General features: G+C 37.3%; 1 protein-coding gene across 1 annotated transcript in view; it reads right to left on the bottom strand.

Annotated features, from left to right (window-relative positions):
* LOC110153471 (collagen alpha-1(XI) chain-like) overlaps positions 1–23,975 on the bottom strand; it is a 214,237-nt gene that overhangs the window by 34,153 nt on the left and 156,109 nt on the right. Inside the window, 5 exon segments of the mRNA XM_020917373.2 lie at positions 6,225–6,332; positions 16,714–16,767; positions 17,895–17,948; positions 22,953–23,060; positions 23,700–23,807. Of these exon segments, the coding sequence (XP_020773032.2) occupies positions 6,225–6,332; positions 16,714–16,767; positions 17,895–17,948; positions 22,953–23,060; positions 23,700–23,807 (432 nt within the window).

The following is a 23,975-nucleotide window of genomic DNA, read 5'->3' as shown; positions in this document are numbered from 1 at the left end:
GCTAATTTGTATTATGATGGGGGTTTTCTAGTCGGTGTAATAAAGCATACGTCAACAATGGGAAATAAATAAAGGTGTTTTCTGGCGCAATGACGAATGGGAATTAGAACTGATGCATTGTACATGTTGGAGCTGTCAATTAAAAGTTGTTCTAAGTGTCATTATGAAGCAAAAGATAATAAAAAACAAACAAAACCGTAAGTGATGTTGGAAGATTTTTGTGAATATGTGTGAGTCTGTTTTTTCCAATCAATACACAATACAACCTAGGCCTACAAAAACTTAAGATAATATAATAAGTGATAAGATAAATAGTGAATTGGCATAATAACGATAAATTAAAGCAACCAATTGTAATTAGATATGGACTGTATAGGAGAATCTATGGAACAAAGCCATTCTGCAGCGGAGCACTGTAACACTTTATTTTGTATTTGTGTTTTTAATATGTGTTTATTGTTCATAATGTGGATGAATGAAAAGTGAAATGTGGGACCAGTCTCTCAAATCTGCAAAACAAATTTACCTACGGGTACGAATAAAGCAACCTAACCATTGGCGCGTTCCAATTCGCTCTTCATTTTGGTCGTATTAAAATGCTCTACGTGATCCTGGTGTTTTTATTTTGCGATTTTGTTCGTAACTCCTATTCCTAATATGGAACTTGGCTCCAAAGTCACCGCGTAACCGCAAGCCTCAGTGAGCTTCATTTGACTGGAGCTGAACACTATGGTCAATGTCACACGACCTTAGTCCACTTCTTTATACAGTCAGTGGATTAGTTTGGCTGACTCACCTCTGATGCAACGGCGCAGGTTTGCATAGGGACGGTGGGGACGTGTCACAACCAATATTTGGGGAAGACAAAATAGTCCCTACCAATATTTGCCATTTTATTAATTAATAAACACAAATATAAATTTATTCTGATATTTTTCCAAACTCAGTAGCATTAATTTTTTATTTTGTTTATTAGATGTACTGAGATGTATTCAGTGATATGACGACAGGGTTACACCTGCCGCTATTTCATTGGCTGCAACAGAGCGATGTCATTAGTGGTGCAAAGAGCCTAAACTGGGGAAGCGGCAGTACAGAGCCAGCACCCGAAGATGGCAGCTTGAGCAGGCGTGAGTGAAGACGCTACACACGAAACTTTGAAAACATTTTCGCCACAAGTGCACCTCCCAAACTGAGCCCTACTCGTGCACTATTAGCAGCCGGACTGATAATTAGCTGATAATGTCCTCACCAAAGTTGAGACCAAACCTATGCCCTTCCTCTGTTGTATTATCATATATCACCACTAGATGGCATCTATGTTACTGCTGCCTGAAGAAGAGCAGAAAGGCCAGGTGAGGGGACAGGAAACAGGTTTCACATCTACCATCTACAGGTAGAAAAATATCAAAATAAACTTACCGGTGGTAGCTTTAATTCTTTACTCTTATTATAAATACAATACAGCAATACATTCTGCAATACGGCTGCTTAATAATTAACATTTGTAATTTAAATAAATTGTAATAAATACAATTTGTCACCCTGGTCAAAACAGAAATGTACAGGAAATTACTTCTACTTTTATACATTTTTGAGCTACATTGTAAGTGCAAATTTCAAATCCAGATTTTTTTTTGTTCTTTATAGCTTGTTGGCAGCACAGTACATAATTATACATATACATAATTATACATAATTATTTTTAAACATAAAATTGTCAATTGTTGGTTGCAAATTGCCATAGAGATGTGCACTAACTTAGAAAATGTATGCATACCATTACATTTAAGTAGATATAATTGTTATATTCCTTTACTCATATATTAAAACAGGCCCCAATTGAGTTGATATTCAGTACAACTTGTGTATCTTTGTTCTACATTATTGAGCTGAAAAAGGGAAGGAGGAACTTGCTTTGGTGGCAGAGAATACAGAAATCCTGCCCCACTATAGGATATCTTTAGTCAATTATCCCCAAGAGAGAGAGGACGAAATGAATGCCCCCCGCTGGTCAATAGACCCAGATAACATTGTTATTAAGTGGAATTGACTTTTAATTGGCCATAATGCACTCCATCTCGAGTCTTTTAATTATGTTTAGCTAAGCCGTCCTTCAATACATGGCAGAGGCTGTGCGCGCTCAGCTCCTCAGTGCAATTATCTGTAGCTTTAGTGATTTCTGACCACGGGCACAGAATTTGAACAACATCCTTGGTTTATAGAATCGTAGCACAAAAGTCTGGCTGAGGGAACTGGTTTTAACAATTGAAAGGTACAAATCTGGCAACAGAAATTGTAATTTGATATTTGGCTGTGTACTGCAGTTTGACTAGACAAAATGTAATGTTTGTATGCAGCAACAGAAATCTAAATTAGTGTTGATCTGTATTGTAAATGCTTGTAAAATATAGTAGCATTGGATACCCCCATGTTCCAAACCTCATAATCTCGCCGTGGAGTCCTGTGAGCTTTAATCCACGTTATAATGTTGTTACTTCATCAAAAAACTTACCCAGAGATTTGTGTTTGGTTTCATTTATGTTTGAGTAATGCTACATTATTACGGTCTATCTCCAAAGCTCAAATTTATGGAGTAAGAAAGTTTTCAGAAATATCCGTGTGCATAGAATAGAAATCTGTGCATACTTGGAAAAGCTGTACACATATGGCTGAGCATAAAATAAATATTCTTAAACTCTCCATTGAGTCCAGTCGTAAACAAAATTGTATTTTATTGTGTGTATTTTATCCATCAGAATACAAATTGGAAAGTTAAGACATCAAGAATTATAATCACGAAAACTTTCTTCAGTATGAATACGAACTCACAGGTGCAACTCTGCTGTCAAAAATACGCCATCACTTCACAGACATTATTTACTGAGCAGAAGAAACATTGATTGAGATGCTGGACTTTTGCGTCGCTTATGGACTGAACCAGGACTAAACTATGCACATGAATATTTCTGAAAGCTTTCTGACTCCATACAAATTACTCTATTCCACCTTGTGATGTCATGAAACTGTAGTGAACACCTTTTACCTTTTGGTTAATTGAAACTGGCAATTTTAGGTCTGATATTATCCAAGTGATTCTAGTGAAGGTGTGTGGAGTTTAAAAACACAGTAGAGCACTTCCTGTAATACCACATGAAATCACAAGGTGGATCAGAGTTTATTTCCATTTGTGAGAAGAACTGCCTAAAGGGTTTGTGTGTTAAACATGTGTGGATGAAACAAAACACAACTCCAGGTAAGATTTTGATGATGAAACAACATTATAACATAGATTAAATGGGACGTTGAATATGAGATGTACTATATTTAAAATGGTCCTCTACATGATTATCAGTAACAACATAATCTTTATTGAAATGTATTTATTAAATTGTCTAACGCTTATGTTGTAATAGTATGAAACGAAGCAATATCAGTATCTCCAATATGTTTGTTTAGTATAAAGACAATACAGAAACGTAACATACAAATACAATATTACAATAAAATTAATAGCGTGTGAATATTTATTTATATATTTAATAACCCTTTAGAGGTTTTCATGATCCTAGAACGTTATAATGTCATACTACCACATGGGGGAAAAGAGCCAGTATTTTGCAATGACATATCCAAAAAGTAAACACACAAATATTGAACCTAATAAAAATTTTTTTATTAGTGACTACACACAAGAACTCAAATCTGTATTTTAACAATCTTATTTTTAGCTGCCCCCATTTGTGTTAAATTTTATCAGTCTATAGAATGTTTTATTATCACAATGTTACTCAAAACGTGTTACCAATCAATCAATCAATCTACATCAGGGGTGTCAAACTCAAATTCACAGAGGGCCAAAATTAAAAACTGGGATTAAATCATGGGCCAAACAAAATATTTATTGAAAAATTTTAACAACATCTGCATGTTTTCTCTTCTTTCAAAATATGTCATGTTAAACCTTTTCTTATTAAATAAAATGTTTAATAATAGTTTTTGCTTAAACACTGAATCTAGAACAAGCATAATATTAGATAATAACAACATTTTAAATAAATACTGTCTCTGTAGACTCTATCTGTAGCCGGCGGGCCAGCTCTAATACATATTTGAGATGATCTCGCAGGCCAAATATAATTATATCTTGGGCCAAATCTGATCTCCATGTTGTGATATCATCTTAAACCCAGTAACGGCCTCTATACAAACATACATTTTAAATAACATACTGAACTGAAAATGGGTTTGCATTGTATCATGGCAAAACTTTATTCAAATTTATTAATAGAGCCATAGCTACAAAGTCGTGCTCATAGCGTAGTGTATTTATCCAGTCGAAAGCGTATTCAAAATTCATGTAATGGGCCCACACAGCAGTAGATTTAGGGTGTGGGTCTCTGCAGGGCGGTAGCTTACTGCATAATAATGAAATATTGGTGAAAACAGGAGCCCAGATGACATTATAAACTGTTCTGAATATAAAAATGAGAAAAACGCGATATATTTTGAGCCCAGTGTGGTAAAATCCTTTGGGGAAGAGTGCCAACTGCCTGAAGCTGTACAAAGTGTGGTTAAGAGCTAAACTTGCATTAATAAATCATATGTGTTTGCGGGAGATGGAAATGACTGCATGACTAAGCTTAAAAAGAACAAGGGATACAGGAGGTTTAGTTAGCACCACACCAAAACGATCGCGGTTATAGTCATCTGCTATTCACTAGGCAGGTTTTATTCCGGTTAGTTAAAATGTATTAAAGTTATAGAAGAATTTTAAATGAGCAGATGTTGAGGTGGGTAAATGTTTTTTTCACTGCAAGGCTGTAAGGCAAAGCTGTACCACCGAGGAACATCAGAGCCTCGTTAGAAAACCTAACCACGCGTAGCACTGCTTTATGCATATTATTAACCTTAGCAATTAACGCCAAAAATTTGCATGCACACTAACAACCATGTAGGCTAATAAACATTTTTTAAATTATACTTTTGATTGACAATTATGCACCAAAAAGATAGCAGGTCACAACAGTTTGAGAGTAAAATTTACTACAAATCCTGCAAATATTACTGAAATTTAGAATCTAGAGATAAAATTTAGGTATTGATGGTTGTGACCAAACGTAAAAATGCATGTTTTTATTTTGATGTCCTATTGAAATTAAAGGAATATATCATATTTTTCGGACTATAAGTCGCACATTTTTAATGGTTTGGATGGTCCTGCGAATTATACTCTTATATGGTAAAATTTTCACACTGACAGCAGCGAGAGGTGCTCTAGGCTTGCGTGCTCCTGTACCACTGTCACTTCTCTCTACTGCACATGTCGGCTGCAGAATAAAGAGAAAGAGCCACTGTCCTGTCTGTATCATGTCAGCCGATCGCACCATTACTTCTGTATCACTGACAATTTAACTCTTTCCCCCTTGGACGCCTACTTGGAACAGCCCATACATATATTAGTATGTATGGGTTGTAGTGGCCCTCACCTATCACAGCCTCTGTTTACATGTGAAAAACCGAGCCATTTGTAATGGTCGTCAAATCACGTCTTTAGTGATACAGCGGAGGTGTCAAAACACGTCATTAAGAAAACAAGGGAGGGTCATCAAATATAGTCTTCATGGGGGAAAGAGTTAAAACATAAACAAACATAAAGACAACTAAAATCATCCTGTCGGGATTCAGAAAGGCCGGAATAATTCTAACTGGAACTGATGCTGAGTTGACGACAGCTACACAGAAGAGGAAGCGGCGCTCTGTTTACCTCCAGAGGTCGCGGAGTTGGTCAGAAGTGACACTGAGGATGAAGAAGTCAATGGATTTAGTGATTTGGAATGAAGATAAACTTGTTATGTTATGTTTTTTATGCTATAGTTATCTAAAAAATTGTTCGTATGTGAGGTTAACAGTCTGTTCTTCTCTATTCTATTGTTTTTACTATAACTTGCCTTTCAAGATAAAATGTCAGTTCCTGGTCTCTGATTTCATAAAATAAATTTTCCCCCAAAACGGTGCAACTCCATGTTTTTTTTTCTTCTTCATTACGCATTTTTTGGCTGGTGTGACTTACAGTTTGAAAAATACACACATATAATATCTGTACCATGCCGTGTGTGCAACAATTCTAAAAGCGTCACTCCTGGAAGGGTCTATTTTATCTTTTAGTACAACGCTGATAAATAAAACAACATTTCTGAACAGCTGTACATTGTTGAACTTACTTGCAGTCCAATGGGTCCAGGAAGTCCAGGGAAACCTCTCGGTCCTTCGTCTCCTTTCTGGCCAAACATTCCCTGCTGTCCTCTGGGTCCTGCCTCACCGTCGCTGCCCTGGTGGAGGTCAGAGGTATGACAGTTCAAATATGTTCAGTGTAACACCAATTAACCCAAAGCCTTAAGAAATCATGGCCATAAACTACACATGTGGACTTTGCGTGATGGGATTTCCTCTTAATCCTTGTCAAGGTTATGGAGAAGATCCAATATAACCAGCAGGGGGCGAAACACAGCTGAGTCTGGACAGTTTAGAGGTACTTTTTCAAGGTTGAGTTTATATTTCTCTGCCAATTTCTTGCTTTTAAAAGGGGCTATTTTACTTCTATGGCGTATTAACTGCTACGACGGGATATTCGGATGTCCATTTTACTTTTTATTGTTTTCAAAATGCTATATTTGCCAAAAACAATGTATTAACATGTTTCATAATTTTTACTTTTATTTTTAATGCTGAGTTACCCCTCCTTTTGCTCTCTGTGCTAAGTCACTCCCCCTTCAGAACACTTTTTAACATGGTAGAAAGCTTAAAAAATTAAATAAAATAGATAATGCATAATTAACTACAGGGAAGTGTAATTAATACAGCAATTTCTTTAAAAACAAATCCTGATTTCCTGATATGAAAATATTTTGTAAGCTATTATATATTATTATTAGTTAATTTAATTTGATTTCTTTCTTCTTTTTTTAATTTCTTTACACAGTTTTACATAAGATGCCCTACCAGTAACAAAATGCTACCCAGCACAGAACCAATATGAATTTATAGAGACAAAATGACTGAATATTTAAATTTTTTGGTGGAGGGTCATGAAGATATTTTTGCTTTTCCTGTATGTTACAAAATGTCCATGGAAACCAGGTGAAGCTAGAAGGTCAAATTACTGGTCAGATCTGTGGAGGCGACCCCGCACACACAGTAAGAATGCAAGTTTTTCCTAGGTATTTTTAAGAAATAAAAATGATATAACTGGAGAAAACATAAATTTCAAGCCATACTTTGAAATAGTTAACCAAAGCAACAGCATCTGTATGACAAGCATATGGATGACCCTTCACAACAACTTTTAGTGCACCTTTAAAATGTCATGAATTTAAAGTGGGACTAAACACAACCACATTGCAAATAGAGCTGCTAAACTGGGCTGTACCTGGATGACTAAAGAAGAGAGCGAGAGAGGACGAGGGGCGGAGTCTGCAGGAGTAAGGAACAGCGTGATTGGTCTAACAAGAATCCACACTTCAAACTCCGCCCCTGCAGCCAGGTATTTGTGATCAGAAACACCTGGCTGCAATTCGAGCAGTCTTGTGTAATGTCACCAACTACTTGAAACTGCAGAAGTCAGTGGAGGCAGCACTCACTTTTTTTTTAGTTCCACTTTAAAATAGTTGGATTTGGGTAGTTTTGACGACTTCCTGAGACAACAGCAGTGTAGGCTCTATTCACGCTTACGTCACAAACCAGGAAGACTTTTGGAAACATGCAATGACAACTACAGGGGCGGGCTCTGTTCACAGTACTAAGTCTGACAAAATCTGGGAAAATGAGAAAATGGCCCAGTTTTCTTCATCTCCAAGTCATTGCAGCGTTCTGTTCCGTTCTTCTAATCAACAATTACATCCACACCTCAGTTTTCATCATTTTCCCACTGACACACAACTCCGAGCGCACTGGGTACATGCGATTTGAAGAGATGAAGCCGCCAAATTCAAGATTATTCCGGCCGCAAGCCCAGTGTCGGGAACTACACCGGAAGTTGTAAACGCATCTTTCCAAACGTCTTCCTAGTTTGTGATGTAAAGATAGAAAGATAGTAGATAGCAAAGATATCTGTGAGTTACTGAACTTTTACTACAAATCCACATACCCAGTGACTATAAACAATGACTATTTATTGTATGAAAGTGTGAAAAGTCCTTGTTCTTTTCCCTGGTTCACCTCTAATAATTCCCCCTTATACTCTTCTGCATTCAGCCCGGTGCCAGAGGCTGCCTCTCGTCCCAGGACTCGGGCTGGGAGAGACTTTGAAGTGCTGACACGCGTTTGAACTGAGGAGCGCGCAGTTTGTCAGCACTTCTGTGGAGTCTACCCTCAGTCTACCGCCCCTCCCTCCCTCCCTCTCTTCCTCCCTCTCTATCGTCTATCAGGCGTCTCTCTTTCTCCCTCTCTCCCTGCTTCATCTACCACCGTTCTGTCTCTCTCTTCCGTCCTCTATCCCCCTCTTTCTCTCCTGTTTTTCCCTCCTTCGCCATTCCACCTCCCTTTACCTTTCGCTCCCCCCTTCATTTTAACTCCTCTCTCCTTCTCTCTCTCTTTACCCCTCTCCTTCTCTTTTCCCCTTTGTCTAACAGCGCTCATTCTCCGTCTCTCTCTGCCTCCCCGTTCTTTTAACTCCCTTTCTCTCCCCCCTAACTCTCACCGCTTCGTCCAGCCCTCTGTCCCTCTCCGACTTCATTTAACGCCCTCTCTCTCCTCCCTCTCTTTCCTCCCCTCTCTCTCTCCCCCCTCGCTCTCCTCCTTGTATCCACCGCCTACAACTTCAACCATGAAATCAGCATCTTTCACCTATACGCTCCGCTTCACAGCCCAAGAGAAGTAAAGCACCGAGGGGCACATCCCATAGGGGAGAATTGGTTGGGTGATTGCCTGGTACACTGTGTTCAGAGGTCCACTGCTGTCACTGCAGAAACGAATAGCTTCAAAATTATGAGGTAAAGGTGCACTATGGAACTTTTCCGGTGGAGGGTCTGCATGGAGATGTCATGGCTTTAACTGGAATATTCACCGGCATGGCGTTTAATGTATCTTTCTCTGTGATGAATAACATGCAGGCGGCTTCACAGGGTGTTAAAAAGTTTGAATTAAATGCATGCAAGACACAAATGTTTAATTCCAGACAACGAAATAATATCAGGTAAATTTCATGACACGATAAACAACCGCATTTCAAATAAAGCTGCTAAACTGGACTAAAGAAGAGAGTGAGACATATGAGGAACAGTGTGATTGGTCTAACAGGAATCCACACTTCAGACTCCTCCCCTGCAGCCAGGTGTTTGTCTTCAGAAGTTTCTGGCTGTAATCGGGTCAGTCTTTTGTGATGTCACCAACTACTTGAAACTGCAGAGGCCACTGAAGGCAGCACAAACTTAGATTTAGGCGTTTTTGACCAAAAAGCTGCAAATTTAATTGGTCTAACATTATCAAAAACACTAGGGGGAGGAGATAATACCATTAAAAACCATACACAGTGACGAAAAAAGTTTAACTAAATCCCTAAACTAACTAAACCAGCGGTCTCCAAACTTTTTTCCTCTGGTGAGCTACCTTTATAAAAAGAAAATACCAGAGCTACTCATTTTAAAGAAGTAGAAGAACTATGACAAGCTTTAGACGGGGTACAATTAGATGCCTATTAAACATAAACCATTATCCATTTATTACTGTACAAGTTAAGAATCAAAATGACACACATACAAAGGTAATTAATCAGATTTTAGTTATTAAGTGCAATACACATAATTCAGAAATTCTCTGGCGAGCTACTTGGAAGCTACAGGTTGGAGACCCATGACTAAACATTAACTAAACTTTTTCTATACTATACTGTGTTTTAGATTATATTAGAAAGAGTTTATTATCCCGAAGGAAATGTATTTTTACTGGTACTGTCTACTCTTCCTAGTAATTTGTTGATAACTTTAGAGCAAACTAGGTCAAAAGGCTCTTTTCACACTTATGTCACAAGCCAGGAAGACGTTTAGAAACATGTGGGCTCTGTTCGTGATAGTAAGTCTGAGAAAATCTAGGAAAATTGGGAAAATGGCCCAGTTTTCTTCATCTCCATGTCACTGTAGTGTTCCGTTATGTTGGGCTAATCAACAGTTACAACCATACCTTAGTTTTCATCGTTTCCCCTCTGACGCACAACTCCGAGCGCACTGGGTACATGCGATTAGAAGAGATGAGACTCCAAATTCAAGATGATTTCAAACAGCACATACGTATGCAGTTTTCATTTTACTGCTGATCACATTTACTTCAGTGGGTTTTGTCACAGTCAGTAGAATCCGTGTATCATTCGTTCATTAATTTTTCAAAATAAAACCAAAAATAAGAAAATGAAAAAACAACTGTTTTCTTCATTTTTTGTCACTTTTTCCAGTTTTTGTGTTTAAATGAATAATGGAAAAAGTGGATAATGGCTGTTTCCCCTTTTAGTGACATAAACTGCGATGCCGGACTTTTGCGCACTGAACCGGGACTAAACCAGGACTAAACTAGGACTAAACCAGGACTGATCCAGGACTAAACCAAGACTGAAACAAGACTGATCCAGGACTGATCCAGGACTGAACCAGGACTGAACCAAGACTGTTCCAGGACTAAACCAGGACTGATCCAGGATTAAACCAGGGCTGAACCAGGACTGAGCCTGGACTAAACCAGAACTGAACCATGACTAAAATAGTTCAAAACCAGGAGTAAACAAAACTGAACAAAAGGAATCGTTTTTGGTTTTGGAGACAAATAACGAAGAAAATAGTTTTTTCGTTTTCTTATTTTTGGTTTTATTTTGAAAAATGAATGAATGAATGAACAAATGAACGAATGATACACGATACACGACTTGGTGAACCCAGTGTTGGTAACTACACCTGAAGTTGTCATCGCATGTTTCCAAACGTCTTCCCGGTTTGTGACGTAAGCGTGAAGAGAGCCTATTTGCAACTTTCTAGTAAAAAAAAAACAAGCAAACTCCAACTATTGGACATTGCAGAGGCGGAGTTTGAAGCGTGGACCTGTTAGACCAATCACACTGCTCCTCATACCCCCATGTACGCCCATCTTTTGCTCTCACTCTTTTCTTTAGTCCACAGGTTCTGCTCAGTTTAGCAGCTCTATCTGAAATATGTCTGTCGGCGGAGTTCAGCTGTTTAGTACCACTTTAAATTCCGAAAAAGAAAAAGTCAATTGTTATCCAAATTCAGTATTCTGTATTCAAGACATTTTGAAACACCCATATATTCATTTTTGCAGTCTACATTTTACATTTTAAGAGTTTTAATCCATCTCAACTTGTACAATGTCTCCACTCGTACGTGCAGAGCTGTGGGTGGGTTGCTTTCAAACACATACTTTCGGACATACTGGACAGGGCATAAATAACGCGTGTTAATTATTCCTTCTTAAACTCGGTGCACGTGATAATTCCCCAGTAATAGCCTGCAGACGGATGGTGCCATTGTAAACGCCCGCCTCTTTAAAGATCTTTTAGCTTTAGCCGCAGAGATGAATGCAGAGCTCATTACGCTTTAGCTAAAAGACTTATTGGGCCATTAGCTCCTTTTCCAATACAAAACACACAAACATTTCCTACAGGCTGGGAGGTGGGCGAGGGAGAGAAATTTAAATTGAGAATGCAATAATGACAGCGATAAACACGGCTATATGTGGGAAAATGTCACTACGGGGGGTTGGCACGACTTAAAGGTACACTACGCAACTTTTCTGGGTCCTGATGTCTCCATGGAGCATAGATTAAACCTCTATCTCTAAATCTATCACGAGAGATGAGCAAGTTAATGCACTACGTTATATTATAAATCAGATCTGTGGAGAGTCGTCCCTGTTCACAGAAATAATTATTGTATTTTTGAGCAATAAAAACACCCGTAATGAATAAACGATAGACCGGGAGTGGGCAAACGTTTTGACTCGTGGGCCACAAAAGGTTCTAAAATTTGGCGGAAGGGCCGGACCAGGAGCAGACGGATGGAGTTTTTTGGTCATCCACCTCATAAGAGAAAAAAAAAATATCCCATGTTATTGAAATATCCCATAACTAAAAATCATTACGAAGCATTACAACAAAATTTCAGTCTTTCGAATCCCACGGTTTTTACTATTTATTGAAATGACTTTTAAAACACTGAAAGTTATTATTGTTATTATTTCAAGGCCGGATTAGTTTGCCCACCCCTGCGCTAGACAGATATCTTTAATGCCATACTGTGGAACATTCCAATGTCCATGGAGACAAGCATGTAGGTCCACTAGAAAAGTTACGCAGTGAAACTAAACATTAAATCCACTTTTTTCCACTAATGAACTGTATATATATGGTGTTTTAAAAGCATTATAAACTGTTCCTATGCTATTTTTTTAAGGTGGATTGTCAATTTTAATCCAAACTAGGTGAATTTACAAAAATGCAAAAAGGTCTGAATCTATGTTTGTGCTGCCCCCAATTTCCACTGCAATATCAAGTACTATGTAACATCACACAGGACTGCTACAGCCAAGTGTTTCTGATTACAAACGTCCGGCTGCAGGGGCGGAGTTTGAAGTGTTGATACCTGTTACACCAGGGGTTTCTAAAGTTTTTTCACCCGGGGTCACATATAGAAACATATTTGCAGTGGGGAGCCGCAGACAGATGGTCAATACGAAGAGACTTTAATATAGATCAATTTTACATACATTTTAATTTGAAGTTACCTATGATCATTTGGGCCAATTCAGCAGGATCCCTGGAGCCTCTGGGCCATAATTTGGACAACCCTGTGTTAGACCAATCACCTCCAGACCCTGTTCCTCCAGACCCTGCCCCTTCTCTTCCTTCACTCTGTCCTTTAGTTCCCCAGGTTGCTACCTTTACTTCACTTTAAATTGTTTTTATGGTGTGCAAAATAAGAATAGCAAATAGAAAATCACATTGCCTATAATAATAAAAAACATATAAAACACAAGCATCACCTCACTTCATATTGTCTTTGTGAAAATGTTTATTGCTATATATGCCTGGAATGTTCCAGAGTATGGTACATCTCCATGGAGACAAGAAAGTGGGCACTACAGGGCAAAGTTACAGGTCAGATCTGTGTTGAGGCAAAGTATTGATGCTTTTTGAAGTAACTTTTCACCAGTAAAAACAGTGTAAATTAATTAAATAATACAATTCAGGACCGATGTTTATTGCCGTACTTTGGAACATTTCTGGTAAAGCAATAAAATCTCCATGGAAACAAGCAGGTGGCAGACAAGTTACACAGTGCACCTTTAAATTCTGTAGTTGAATTTACTGTTTAGTGATTTTGGTTTTGTTTTATATCCAGCAACAATGTGGCTCTCTGCCTAAAACAACTTTCTTCTCAAGGACAATACAATTTTAATCAGATCTGAGTTTTAGCATATTTCCGATTGATTGCGAAATACATCTCATTTTAATTATTGGGATTTAAAAAAAAAGGAAAAGAAAAGAAAAAACAAAACAGAAAGATATCAAGTTTTATTGATATTACCCTCCCTGAACACAAGTCGCTACAAAACAACTGTTAAATAATTTGCAATGCCGTCTGGGTGTTCTGCTACCTGCTTAGGGCTAATAAATCTCAACCTAGCTTCCTCTGGCCTCCTCAGAGCACTAACTATGCTAACGTTTTGCTCCATGGATTGCAAGGCTCTGATAATTTAGTGCGATGAGTTGCTAGCTGCCTCGGGCTCTGAGCTATTGTAGAAACAGGACTTTTACTGTAGTGGTAATGAGGAAGGATGGAGGAGAGGAGAGAGATAGGGCATATAAGGAGATTTCAGCTTATTAGTGAGGTGAAAAGGTGTGACTAAAAGCATAATCAGAAGAAGAAAATCAGATAAATCAATACTCCAGCTTGCGTCAAAAGTAGATACTCACTTGAGGAGGTATCGATGTTAAAAAAGACACATTCAGAGGACAGAAATGACCCTTTCCTGAATAGATTTAGAATGATTTTGAGCTGTATCAGAACAAGTATAAGAGCACATAGACTAGTATATGCCCAAGGACCACTATGGACCCTACCTGGACAACTGAGGGATTACACAGATATCAAAGTGTGTACTGTGATTTACTGTCTATTGTCTACATAAAGAGTGTTTTTATTTTCATAGTGGTACTGGAATTCAGGGTTCCCACTCTTTCTCACTGACAAAATTTTTCATGACTTAAAGTGAATTTTCCATGTTCCTTCTGTGTTTGTGAAGTATTTATGAAGTATTTGTCAAACTTTTATTGCTAAATATGAAATGTTAACTCTTTCCACTCACCTTATGGTTTGGTTTTATAGTTTTTAAACATTCAAAATACTCTCAGTGCATTTATTGTCGTCCCAATCAACAAAAGACGCATACGTTCGGAAATAATCATAATAGCCTAATGAGAACTTAAAAGTAGTTGCGTGAAATAGATACAAAAATTCCATGACTTTTCCAGGATTTCCATGACTGTGGGAACTCTGTGGAATTGGTAATGAGTATCGAGTCTTTTCCTTAGTATCAAAATCAAGTTTGAAATTTCCTGACAACATAAGACTCCAAACTGATTTCGATAACACGATGAAATAATAGACACTAGAATTTTATTTTTAAACTTTAATTCATAGTACTTCCTTTTATATTACTTTTCCCCCCCCTTTATTTTATTATTGACGTAATCTGTGTAGATCTGTGTAATCTCTCAGTTGTTTAGGTATATGTCGTAGTGGTCCATGGGAATATATTAGTCTATGTGCTCTTATTCTTGTTCTGATACAGTTCAAAATCATTCTAAAGATATTAGGAAAGGTTCATTTCTGTCTTGTGAATGTGACTTATACCTGCTCAAATTAGTATCTGGTTTTGATACTAGTTTGATTATCGATAAGTATCTGATTTTCAGTACTTCTGACAACCCTATTCTACAGTTCCCATTCATTATCACTGGTTAATTTTTGTATTATAGTTGTCCCTCACTATAACATGGTTCACCTTTTGCGGCCTCGCTGTTAATAGTGTGTGAATGCGCATTGTGTTCCTCCCCCTGTGTCCTGATTGGCTAAGGGTCTGTAGACCATTGTCAATCATTCTCCTCCCTTCTGTGTCTCCTGTACAGCACAGAATGTGTTCAGTTTGGTGAATTTACATAAATGTTCGAAGTGCTGTATGTTTGCAAGTTTTTTCCCCAACAAAACCCACAATGTCGACGAAACGTTCTGCACCAACAAAGGCTCCTGCGGTTGCACCCAGAAGGCAGAGGAAGATGCTCTAACCATCTCATCTCACAAAAAATTTGACTTCTGGACATGCTGAAGGAAGGTAGAAGTTACGTGGCTGCAGGGCGCCATTACAGAATAAAGAAGTTACAAATAGAAGGAGGAAAATAACAAAAGGACGACAGCAGCTCTAAGTTTTAAGAAGGATGCAAAAAGGTTGCAAAAGTGTATAAAGTGTGTGGTGAGGAGTTTACAGCCTTAAAACAGATATAATAATTGTAAAAAATAAAGCTGACTACTTCGCGGACTTCGCCTATTGCGGGTTATTTTTAGAACATAACCCCCACGATAAACGAGGGACCACTGTATCTCAAAAATTGCAAACACACATATTTTAAAAAGCAGTATTACGTTAAAGGTGTACCATGTAACTTTTCTTGTTAGGGTTGCTTGTTTCTATAATATATAACTGCATTTCCTGGAATGTTTGGGCAGGATGAACACTCAATGCAAAACGATGCTATCTCCATGGAAACAGGCAGTCCAGTTTCACTCAGAGGTCTCCAACTATGTGACATCTCGTGGCTATTGTCCAAGTAAACAATTTATGTACACACTAACCACTAATATGCTCATTATCAGCCAAAAAGCTTGTACACAGCGCTAAAATGTCAAATCAATTCATTTATTTAGCATTCAAAACACAGCAGCCAACAGCTAAACCTATTTTTACTATTAGCATAAAAGCCTAAATACACTGTTCTCGCCCATTATCACCGGGACTGTTATTAAGAGCAATACAAAATCCACTGCAATTTGGATAAAATAGAATCAAAATGTTATTAAATATTGTTCTTCTTTTTCTAAAACTGGAAGTCGACATTTCAAGAGAAGCAGGTGTTCCCATTCATTTGTATAAGGAAGCTTTTCCTCAATTAGCATGAAAGAATCACTGCATTGTTCGGATCCATTAGGCTAGACCAGGGGCTGTGATTAAAAGCAAAAAACATTGTTGTTTTGTATTGAAAAACACACAACTTTTTAGCCAAAAAAACCCCTAAACGAATAACTACCTAAGTAACTAAACCACATAAAACTAAACTTAACTAAAATTGAAAAAAAGCTTGTTGTTGTGCTTACAAGGAGCAGACTTGCATCTCCACAAACCTGACTCTTATTTGACAGATTCTTTGTTGCTTGTTTCCATGGAAATGCTGTTACACTGACAATAATGTGATGTGCCGCCTCCAGACAGTTACATATTGGACCTTTAAATACATTTAAAATAGGAATGTGCTGGCCTATTTGGTGTGGAGATTGGATTAAGATAATAAGCAAATCTCTCTCCCTATTTATTAATTTTTTTGCTGATTTAAAACAGAACAACTTTTGGCTCATAATGACTTTAAACTGAGGCAGTACTTACAGCTGGACCAGGAGCTCCGATCACACCCTGAAGACCACTGGGACCTGGGGGACCCTACAACAGATAAAACCATGAAATTAGTGTTTTTGAATGAAAGAATATCTCAATTTTGCTTCTCTAGTGTAACTTATGATTGCTATTGTTAAAGTTGACACATAGTTCAGTAAAATTTATGAATTATATAAAATGAAATCATACTAAAAGCAATTTTGTTAAATTGTCAGTATTCTCAGACAGCAGTCACATTTTTAAAGACTGGTTTCAATTTCACTTTTCCAAAAAGTTTTAATTTCTGTAACTATATAGATGCAAATTAGCCTGATTCATAAGATGGTTTTACTTCATGGAAACCGACTGACCTCGCAGCATTAGGATTCGTTTGTTTGACGGTTGGCGGGTACGTTTTTTATTAACCAATCGCTGCTATTTGGTTGTGACGTATGTAATGTGCCAAATCCTGTAGGAAGAAGGGCAATAACGTCTTTCCCCTTAATAAAATGCACCAAACATTCTCTTTGTTCCAGGTTTAAATCCTCAAACTCAGGAATCATTGCCAACACAGAAAGTATGGCTTCGTCTACATCCATCTCGACCGCTTTATTTACTGTTGTGCTGCACCACAAAAGGGACTCAGTCATGGCTTCGCAGCTCTTTGCTGATTGGCCGGTTTGTGGTCTACAACTTCTTGCAAACCGTCTAGTGTATTCTGATTCCTGAATTAGTCCCTGTAGAGAAATAAAATTGAGCGGAGGCACTAGGTGTCTCCAGTCTGGCTAGATGCGAATATCATAAAGCCTAGTTTTTGTCCAATCAGGAGCTTAGTTAAATGAGAACCATGTACAATTAACTGCCTGTAACTATGCCAGACTGTTGTGTATCTGTTACAATGCAGTATTAGGTAAAAGAAGTGACGAAGTGGGTGGGGCTAACAGCAAAAACAACTCAAAATCAAGTATGGCAACTTTAAGATTTGTTGATTTTGAGAAACTATTTTAGATGCACAGCACATACCAGCGCTAAGGGTGAAATTTTAAAGACAGCTGAATAACTTAAGTCATTCTCATAACACTGTAATTTATTCAGTTAATATTTATCACGTACCTCACCACATAAAGCCAGCTCATTTTAAACTCAATGACTCATACAAAAAACATTAAGTTGAATTCAAAACAATGACTCACGCTTTCACCCTTGTCTCCTTTGCTTCCCTTCTGTCCGGGTCCACCAACTTCACCCTGAAAACAAAACAGCACCGGATTAGTCAGTCGTAGCATAATGAAATGAATGAAGTGCACGGTAGTGGGGAGGGTTTGTTAGTCAGCACTTGTCCTCAGAGTTGGAAAGTTACAGACACAAAAATAGATAGGGATATAAAAGAAACTGTATGCAGACCAGTGCTGGATATTGTTACTTAATTAAACATACAGATACAGGGGCAAAAATCACTCAAGTAAAATATAAACTACTCAAGTAAAAGTATTGAAGAGTAGAGTAAGTATTTGACTTAGATTATGAGAACTGTTAAAGTGTTAAATGTAGTGATAATGAGTGCGTTTACATGCACATCAGTATCCTGGTTATTAGACGTATCCTGGTTATGGCAGCATTTGGGATAATGCGTATACATGCCACAGTATCCCAGTTACTATTGGAATATACCAGCTACAGTATCCCGGGTTCTCATAAATGGGATACTGCCTTATTTTGGATAATGAAACCAGGATACTGGGTATACATGCACCATGACAAAACCAGGATACTCAAAAAACCTGATCATAACAGGGATACTGATGTGCATGTATACGCACTCATTGGTGAAGAACTATGCAGATTGTTTTTTTTTTTTGTTTTTGTTTTTTTAACTTAATTTGGTTTTTAATAGAGAAGGAAAAAAAAAAAATAATATATATATATATATATATATATATATATATATATAAAGAAAAAGGTAACAACATAAAACAATAGAGAACTTGAGGTATTGTGAGGAGGAATACTACCAGTGCTAAGAAATGTATATGGTGACCAACTGTGCAGATTTTATTCTCAACAGCAAACATTTCTTGACTTTTCTGTCGAATGTCACATATATATTTTTGTTTGCTCAAAGCCGAGACTTGAACTCAAAACTTTTTGTCAAGATGTTCTCAAGAATGTGCTAAAACAACCACTCAAATCATACAAAATGTACCTTTTACTTTTCAGTCCATTTAAAAAATAGTGAAATAGAAAGTACAAACACCTGCTCTAAACTGTAGTGAAGTAAAAGTATCTGTTGTAAAATTCACATAAGTAAAGTACAGATATCTACCTAACAATTGTACTTAAGTAGAGTACTTTTACTTGTGTACTTAGTTTTTCCACCACTGATGTAGACTATGCTTTTAATACACATTTTCTCATTCATTTTCTCATGTGAAAGCTCAGTACTTCCAGACTGAGCTGCACTGAGCTGCAGAGGCTGCACTAGCACTGACTCATGATTGGCTGCTGGAGCTGGGGTTTAGGTAATGACCATTCAAATCACAGAGTGTCATTTTTAGAGTTATTGGTTAATTGGATTTCTGGATTGAAACTGGCAACCCAAATGAGAGACTTGGCCATCATATCCAATGTTTTTTTGTAATTAGGAATAAAACAGCATTATAGTATAATATTTGATTTGATATTTGATTTTAACATGTCTTGAGCTGAGTACACAGAGGAAACCCAAGCAGATATGGGGCAAAACATGCAAACTCCACACTGAAAAGCACCACACAGTTGGGGATCAAACTTGGAACCTTCTGGCTGTGAGGTCGGCATGTTAATCACTCAGCCACCATGCTACAATTTTGTTGTTGTTGTTGTTTTTTTGGTCAGTTTGATCTCTTAACATACAAGCTTTAATCTGGAAATAACAGAACACAAAATTTCCAATCTTGTACTTAATAAGATGTTGATAAAAGATACAGAAGCATTAAAAATAAAAAAAAAATCTAATTCCATGTCTGATTTATTCAAGTTTTAACTCTAAAAAAATTATGCCAATTTTTTTTATTTTTAGGCAGTTTTTTCAGTTAGACCTAGTTTACTAAAATACTGAATAAGATATCCAAGATCGTGTATATTTTTAGAATTTAATATGTCCAAACAGTACCAAATTAAACCTGGCTCTTTTCATGTTTCTGTTTTGAATGTCCCAAAAAAAGGTCAATATTGGCTGTTTTTGTGATATGAAACCATTACATGATGAAAACCTTGTAATATTTTTTTCTTACATTTATGTGAGTAAACTACAAGAGAAGTTTCTAAAATTATATCTCTGTATTTAAGATGTTTTTCTATTCACCCGCAGTGTCTTGTCTTAAATCTCTATATTGCAACTAAACGGCTTTAAATAAATGAAAAACAATGCAAAAGAAAATGAAAATAACAAATGTATATCTTAAGGTTCCATCAGTCACGGTTCATTAGCCTCATGTCTTTTGGTCAATATCTTTAAGTGTCAGCTGCACCGTTCAGAGCAGTAAAATATTTCTCCACAGATCCTAATTAGATTGGACCTGCGAAAGGACCTTTTTGCAATTAATTTATTGGCTCCTGTCTGGACCCGCTGCCAGTGTGATTGACAAAATGCCTCGGGAAAGAGACGTGACCGGGGTTGTAAGACTGGAGTTTTTAAATAAAGTATTATATGGGATTGCTCATTGTAAAGGGGAGTGTACTATATCTGCTGGTGAATCAATACGCTGCGGGCTGTATATTATCTTTGAATGTCTTTTGTGTGTATAGTGATATACATTTTCAGCTGATTGAAGCCTGAAAATGCTAAGGTTTTGTCATATATTGACTCTTTAAATATATTCACTGACTAAAATATTGTGCTATAATTGCTGTCAAGTAATAATAATGACTGAAATAACATAATTATTGTCTTTTAAAACTACTTACATGTTTTTTAAGCTCATGAAGTTTGTCTGTTATCAAGTGATTTCAATAGTGCAAACTTTACGTTGCCACTGAATAACAAAATGAATTGGACAAGATTGGCTTCACTTTGACTTTGACTTTGAAAAACGGTTAATTTCAAATGATCATATAGATGCAATTATCAGGAAGAGTAGTTTTTGTCTAATCAGGATAATAAGAAAGATTAAATTAGGTTGCATTTACTAATAGGGATGTAACAATAACCAAAATATTTTTTATCGCCAAAACTCTCATGGCCTTCCACAATATACTGAATTACAAGAGGGAACTACATAGACCATGATCCTTTGCTTCATTTCAATGCAGATTACATGATAAAATAGCTGTTATTAAACACTTCTACATCAAAATTCTTAAACTGAAGTCTTGTCAAGGAATTTTAAAAGAGAAAAGTATCATACCGTATTTTCCGCACCATAGGGCGCACTTAAAAGCCTTTAATTTCATCAAAAAACGACTGTGCACTTTATAATCCAGAGCGCCTTATATATGACATTATTCGGGTGTCTTAGTACGACTTTAGTAAACTACAAAGCCGCACCACTTGCAGCATTACGGCTACCACAGTCAGGAGCATCGCGGAGTAATATACTGTGATTCCTTTTAATATCAAAATGCACCTGTCAAGAGACACACTTACGATGCAGACTTTAAACTCAAGGCTATTATAAAGTTAAAAAGCAAGCTGCGTGGGAGCAGTGGATGAGAGAAGGCGAACACACATTCACCAAGACAGGGAGACAGCGCCGAGCAATTTACACCACAATCTGCCAAGGGATCGTGGACGTCTGGGCTAAGGATCAGTATCAACTGTGGTCCGAGCTTTCATCAAGACCAGAATCATCACTGAACTGCCAGGGAACAGTAACAACACTGACTCGGATAATGACGAGAGGGATGCGGGCGTGCTGGACACTGTAATCGCCCAACTGTTTGAACAATTATGAGTTATTGTGAAAACGTTAACAATTTAGAGTCTCAGACAGTATATTTTTTTTCGATTGAACAAAGTTGAGAGTTATTGTGAACGCATTAAATAAAGTTTGACTGACTTATCTATAGTCCGGTGTGGTTTATATGTGAAAAAAGTTTGAAAATAGACCATTCAGTGACAGTGCACCTTATAATCCAGAGCACCCTATAGTGCAGAAAATACGGTATTCACAATTCTGTTAACATCTCCAAAATATTGTAATAAATATAGTACAGTGAGATTTGGATATCATGACATCCCTTATAATATTTAATAGTTTTAAAATATTGAAATTGTTTATAAATGAGCTTTACATTTTATAATTTAATACAGACTTATCACAAGAATGGTCAGGAACAAAGTAAATATACATAAGCAAAATATGCTAAAAAGAGAAGAGCATATTGTGTTATGGGTAATGATAAAAAAAAAGCGAAGAATCTCGACAAAGTAAGTTGATAAGCAAAAGTAGCTTTGATAACAGCTGACAAGTTAACAATGTCTTCAAACTTTACAGTCCAGAGCTATGTACTGTGTGTTATTCTTAAAAACCTGTGCAGGACTTCTCACATTTGACACCTTGAAACTTGGTTGTCTTGAGCTGATTCTCTGGCGAGTATGATGGACTCTATGGGGTTTCCTCACCTGCTCCGTTTGATCCAGTCTCTCCCTTTGGTCTGAGCTAAACATGTGAGTGTGAACGCCGCAGCTTGGGGCCGACAGCTCCACTTTGGTGCCAAGAAGAAAGGTGTGGAAGAACAAACCCAACTAAAACAAGTTATAGTTTTCTCACGGTGATGAAAGCGCTTTTGAACTTATGGACTTAAGATTAATACAGGAAGTCTGGCTCAATTACTCAAAAAAAAAAACAATACAACATTTTCTCTGCTTTTTAAAGAAATAAATAAATTGACAAATATTATCATAAAAGCAGTGTTTCTCAAACTGTGGTATGTGTACTTCTGGTGGTATTTGCACAGTTCTTCATATTGTGGGTTTATCAAATTTAGAGTTTTATAATTAATTTGTTTGTTTGTGATGTAGTCCACTTTTAGACCTAATTTAGACCTGGTATAGTCTTGTTATAGACCTGGTTTAGATCTGGTGGTATCAAGAAAGCCAAATGTTTCATGATACTTTGTGTAAAAAGTCTGAGAGCCACTGTTGTGAAGCATTTAGTCATATGTGAAGATATTAGTTCTTTTTGTAAACTATGTCTTGTAAACTTTGTCACTCTGCTTATTTAGTGGGATAAGGACGTACCAGCACTCCATACTGTGTGATATAGTTTTACCTTGTCTCCATCCTCTCCGGGGGGACCTTGAGGACCTCCTGGACCGGGCAGACCCACTGGACCCTGGATACCGTCTCTGCCAGCGGGACCCATCGGACCCTTCTCTCCCTGGACACAGCATCAGGCAAAGCAAAGGAAAGCAAAGTTACTTCTAATACACACGTCAAACACTACAGAGTAATCGAGAATAATTGGTTAACTCTAGAAAAAGGTTTAGGGCTGAGTGTTAAAAGAGCATCACTTTAAATAAGACGTATTATGCTTTGTTCAGCTACTCGGATTGGAACTAAGTAGATCACCAGATTACATTTTGTTCATTGTAAACAATACTGATTTTAAACAGCGTAATAGAAACCCCTGACTTTCTGTTTAAAACTTCAGAGCTGATAGACTCTGCCTCTTCATCGTGGCATTTTACAGCCAGCATTATTTACATGTTTTTATCTTTAAAAAATGAACCGCACATGTATGTCTGGAAGTCTTGATTTTTTTGTAATAATTTCAATAAGTACAAGACAGTGGGGAGTGATTCTTCTTCATCTTCTGGGGTGTTGGACCAATCAAAGAGCAGCCTTGAGGTTTGTGTTGAAGTGAAATGTGAAAGTCAGTTCACATTGTTTGCGCACCTTTGATTTACAATTTCATACACACAAGCTTTTCTATTAATGTTTAAAATAGTGTAATATTTAGTCACCACCAATCAATCTTAAACTTATGGACGAACAGAGTGTTACTTTAACCACTTACTGGTCCTCCTTTCTCTCCAGCGGGGCCTGGGGGTCCTTGGGGTCCGTTGCGTCCTGTGGTGCCGATGGGACCTCCGGGACCTGCAGGACCTCTCTCTCCTGGGGAACCCTGCAATACACAACAAAGCACTGTTAATATTGGCCTCAAGTAATACAGACTTACGTTTCTATAAATGTGGAAAATGCAAAAATGTAGTTGTGTAATCATACATAATTTATATTGAAAAAGAATACATTTAAATTAATCTGTGCAACAATAATTAAATGGAAAAAGTAA

Source organism: Boleophthalmus pectinirostris, unplaced genomic scaffold (assembly GCF_026225935.1).
Source record: "Boleophthalmus pectinirostris isolate CB_2022bp ecotype Guang Dong unplaced genomic scaffold, ASM2622593v1 HiC_scaffold_16, whole genome shotgun sequence".
Lineage (NCBI taxonomy): Eukaryota > Metazoa > Chordata > Actinopteri > Gobiiformes > Gobiidae > Boleophthalmus > Boleophthalmus pectinirostris.
Note: the sequence above shows the minus strand (reverse complement) of the source record. Positions and strands in the feature narration are given on the sequence as shown.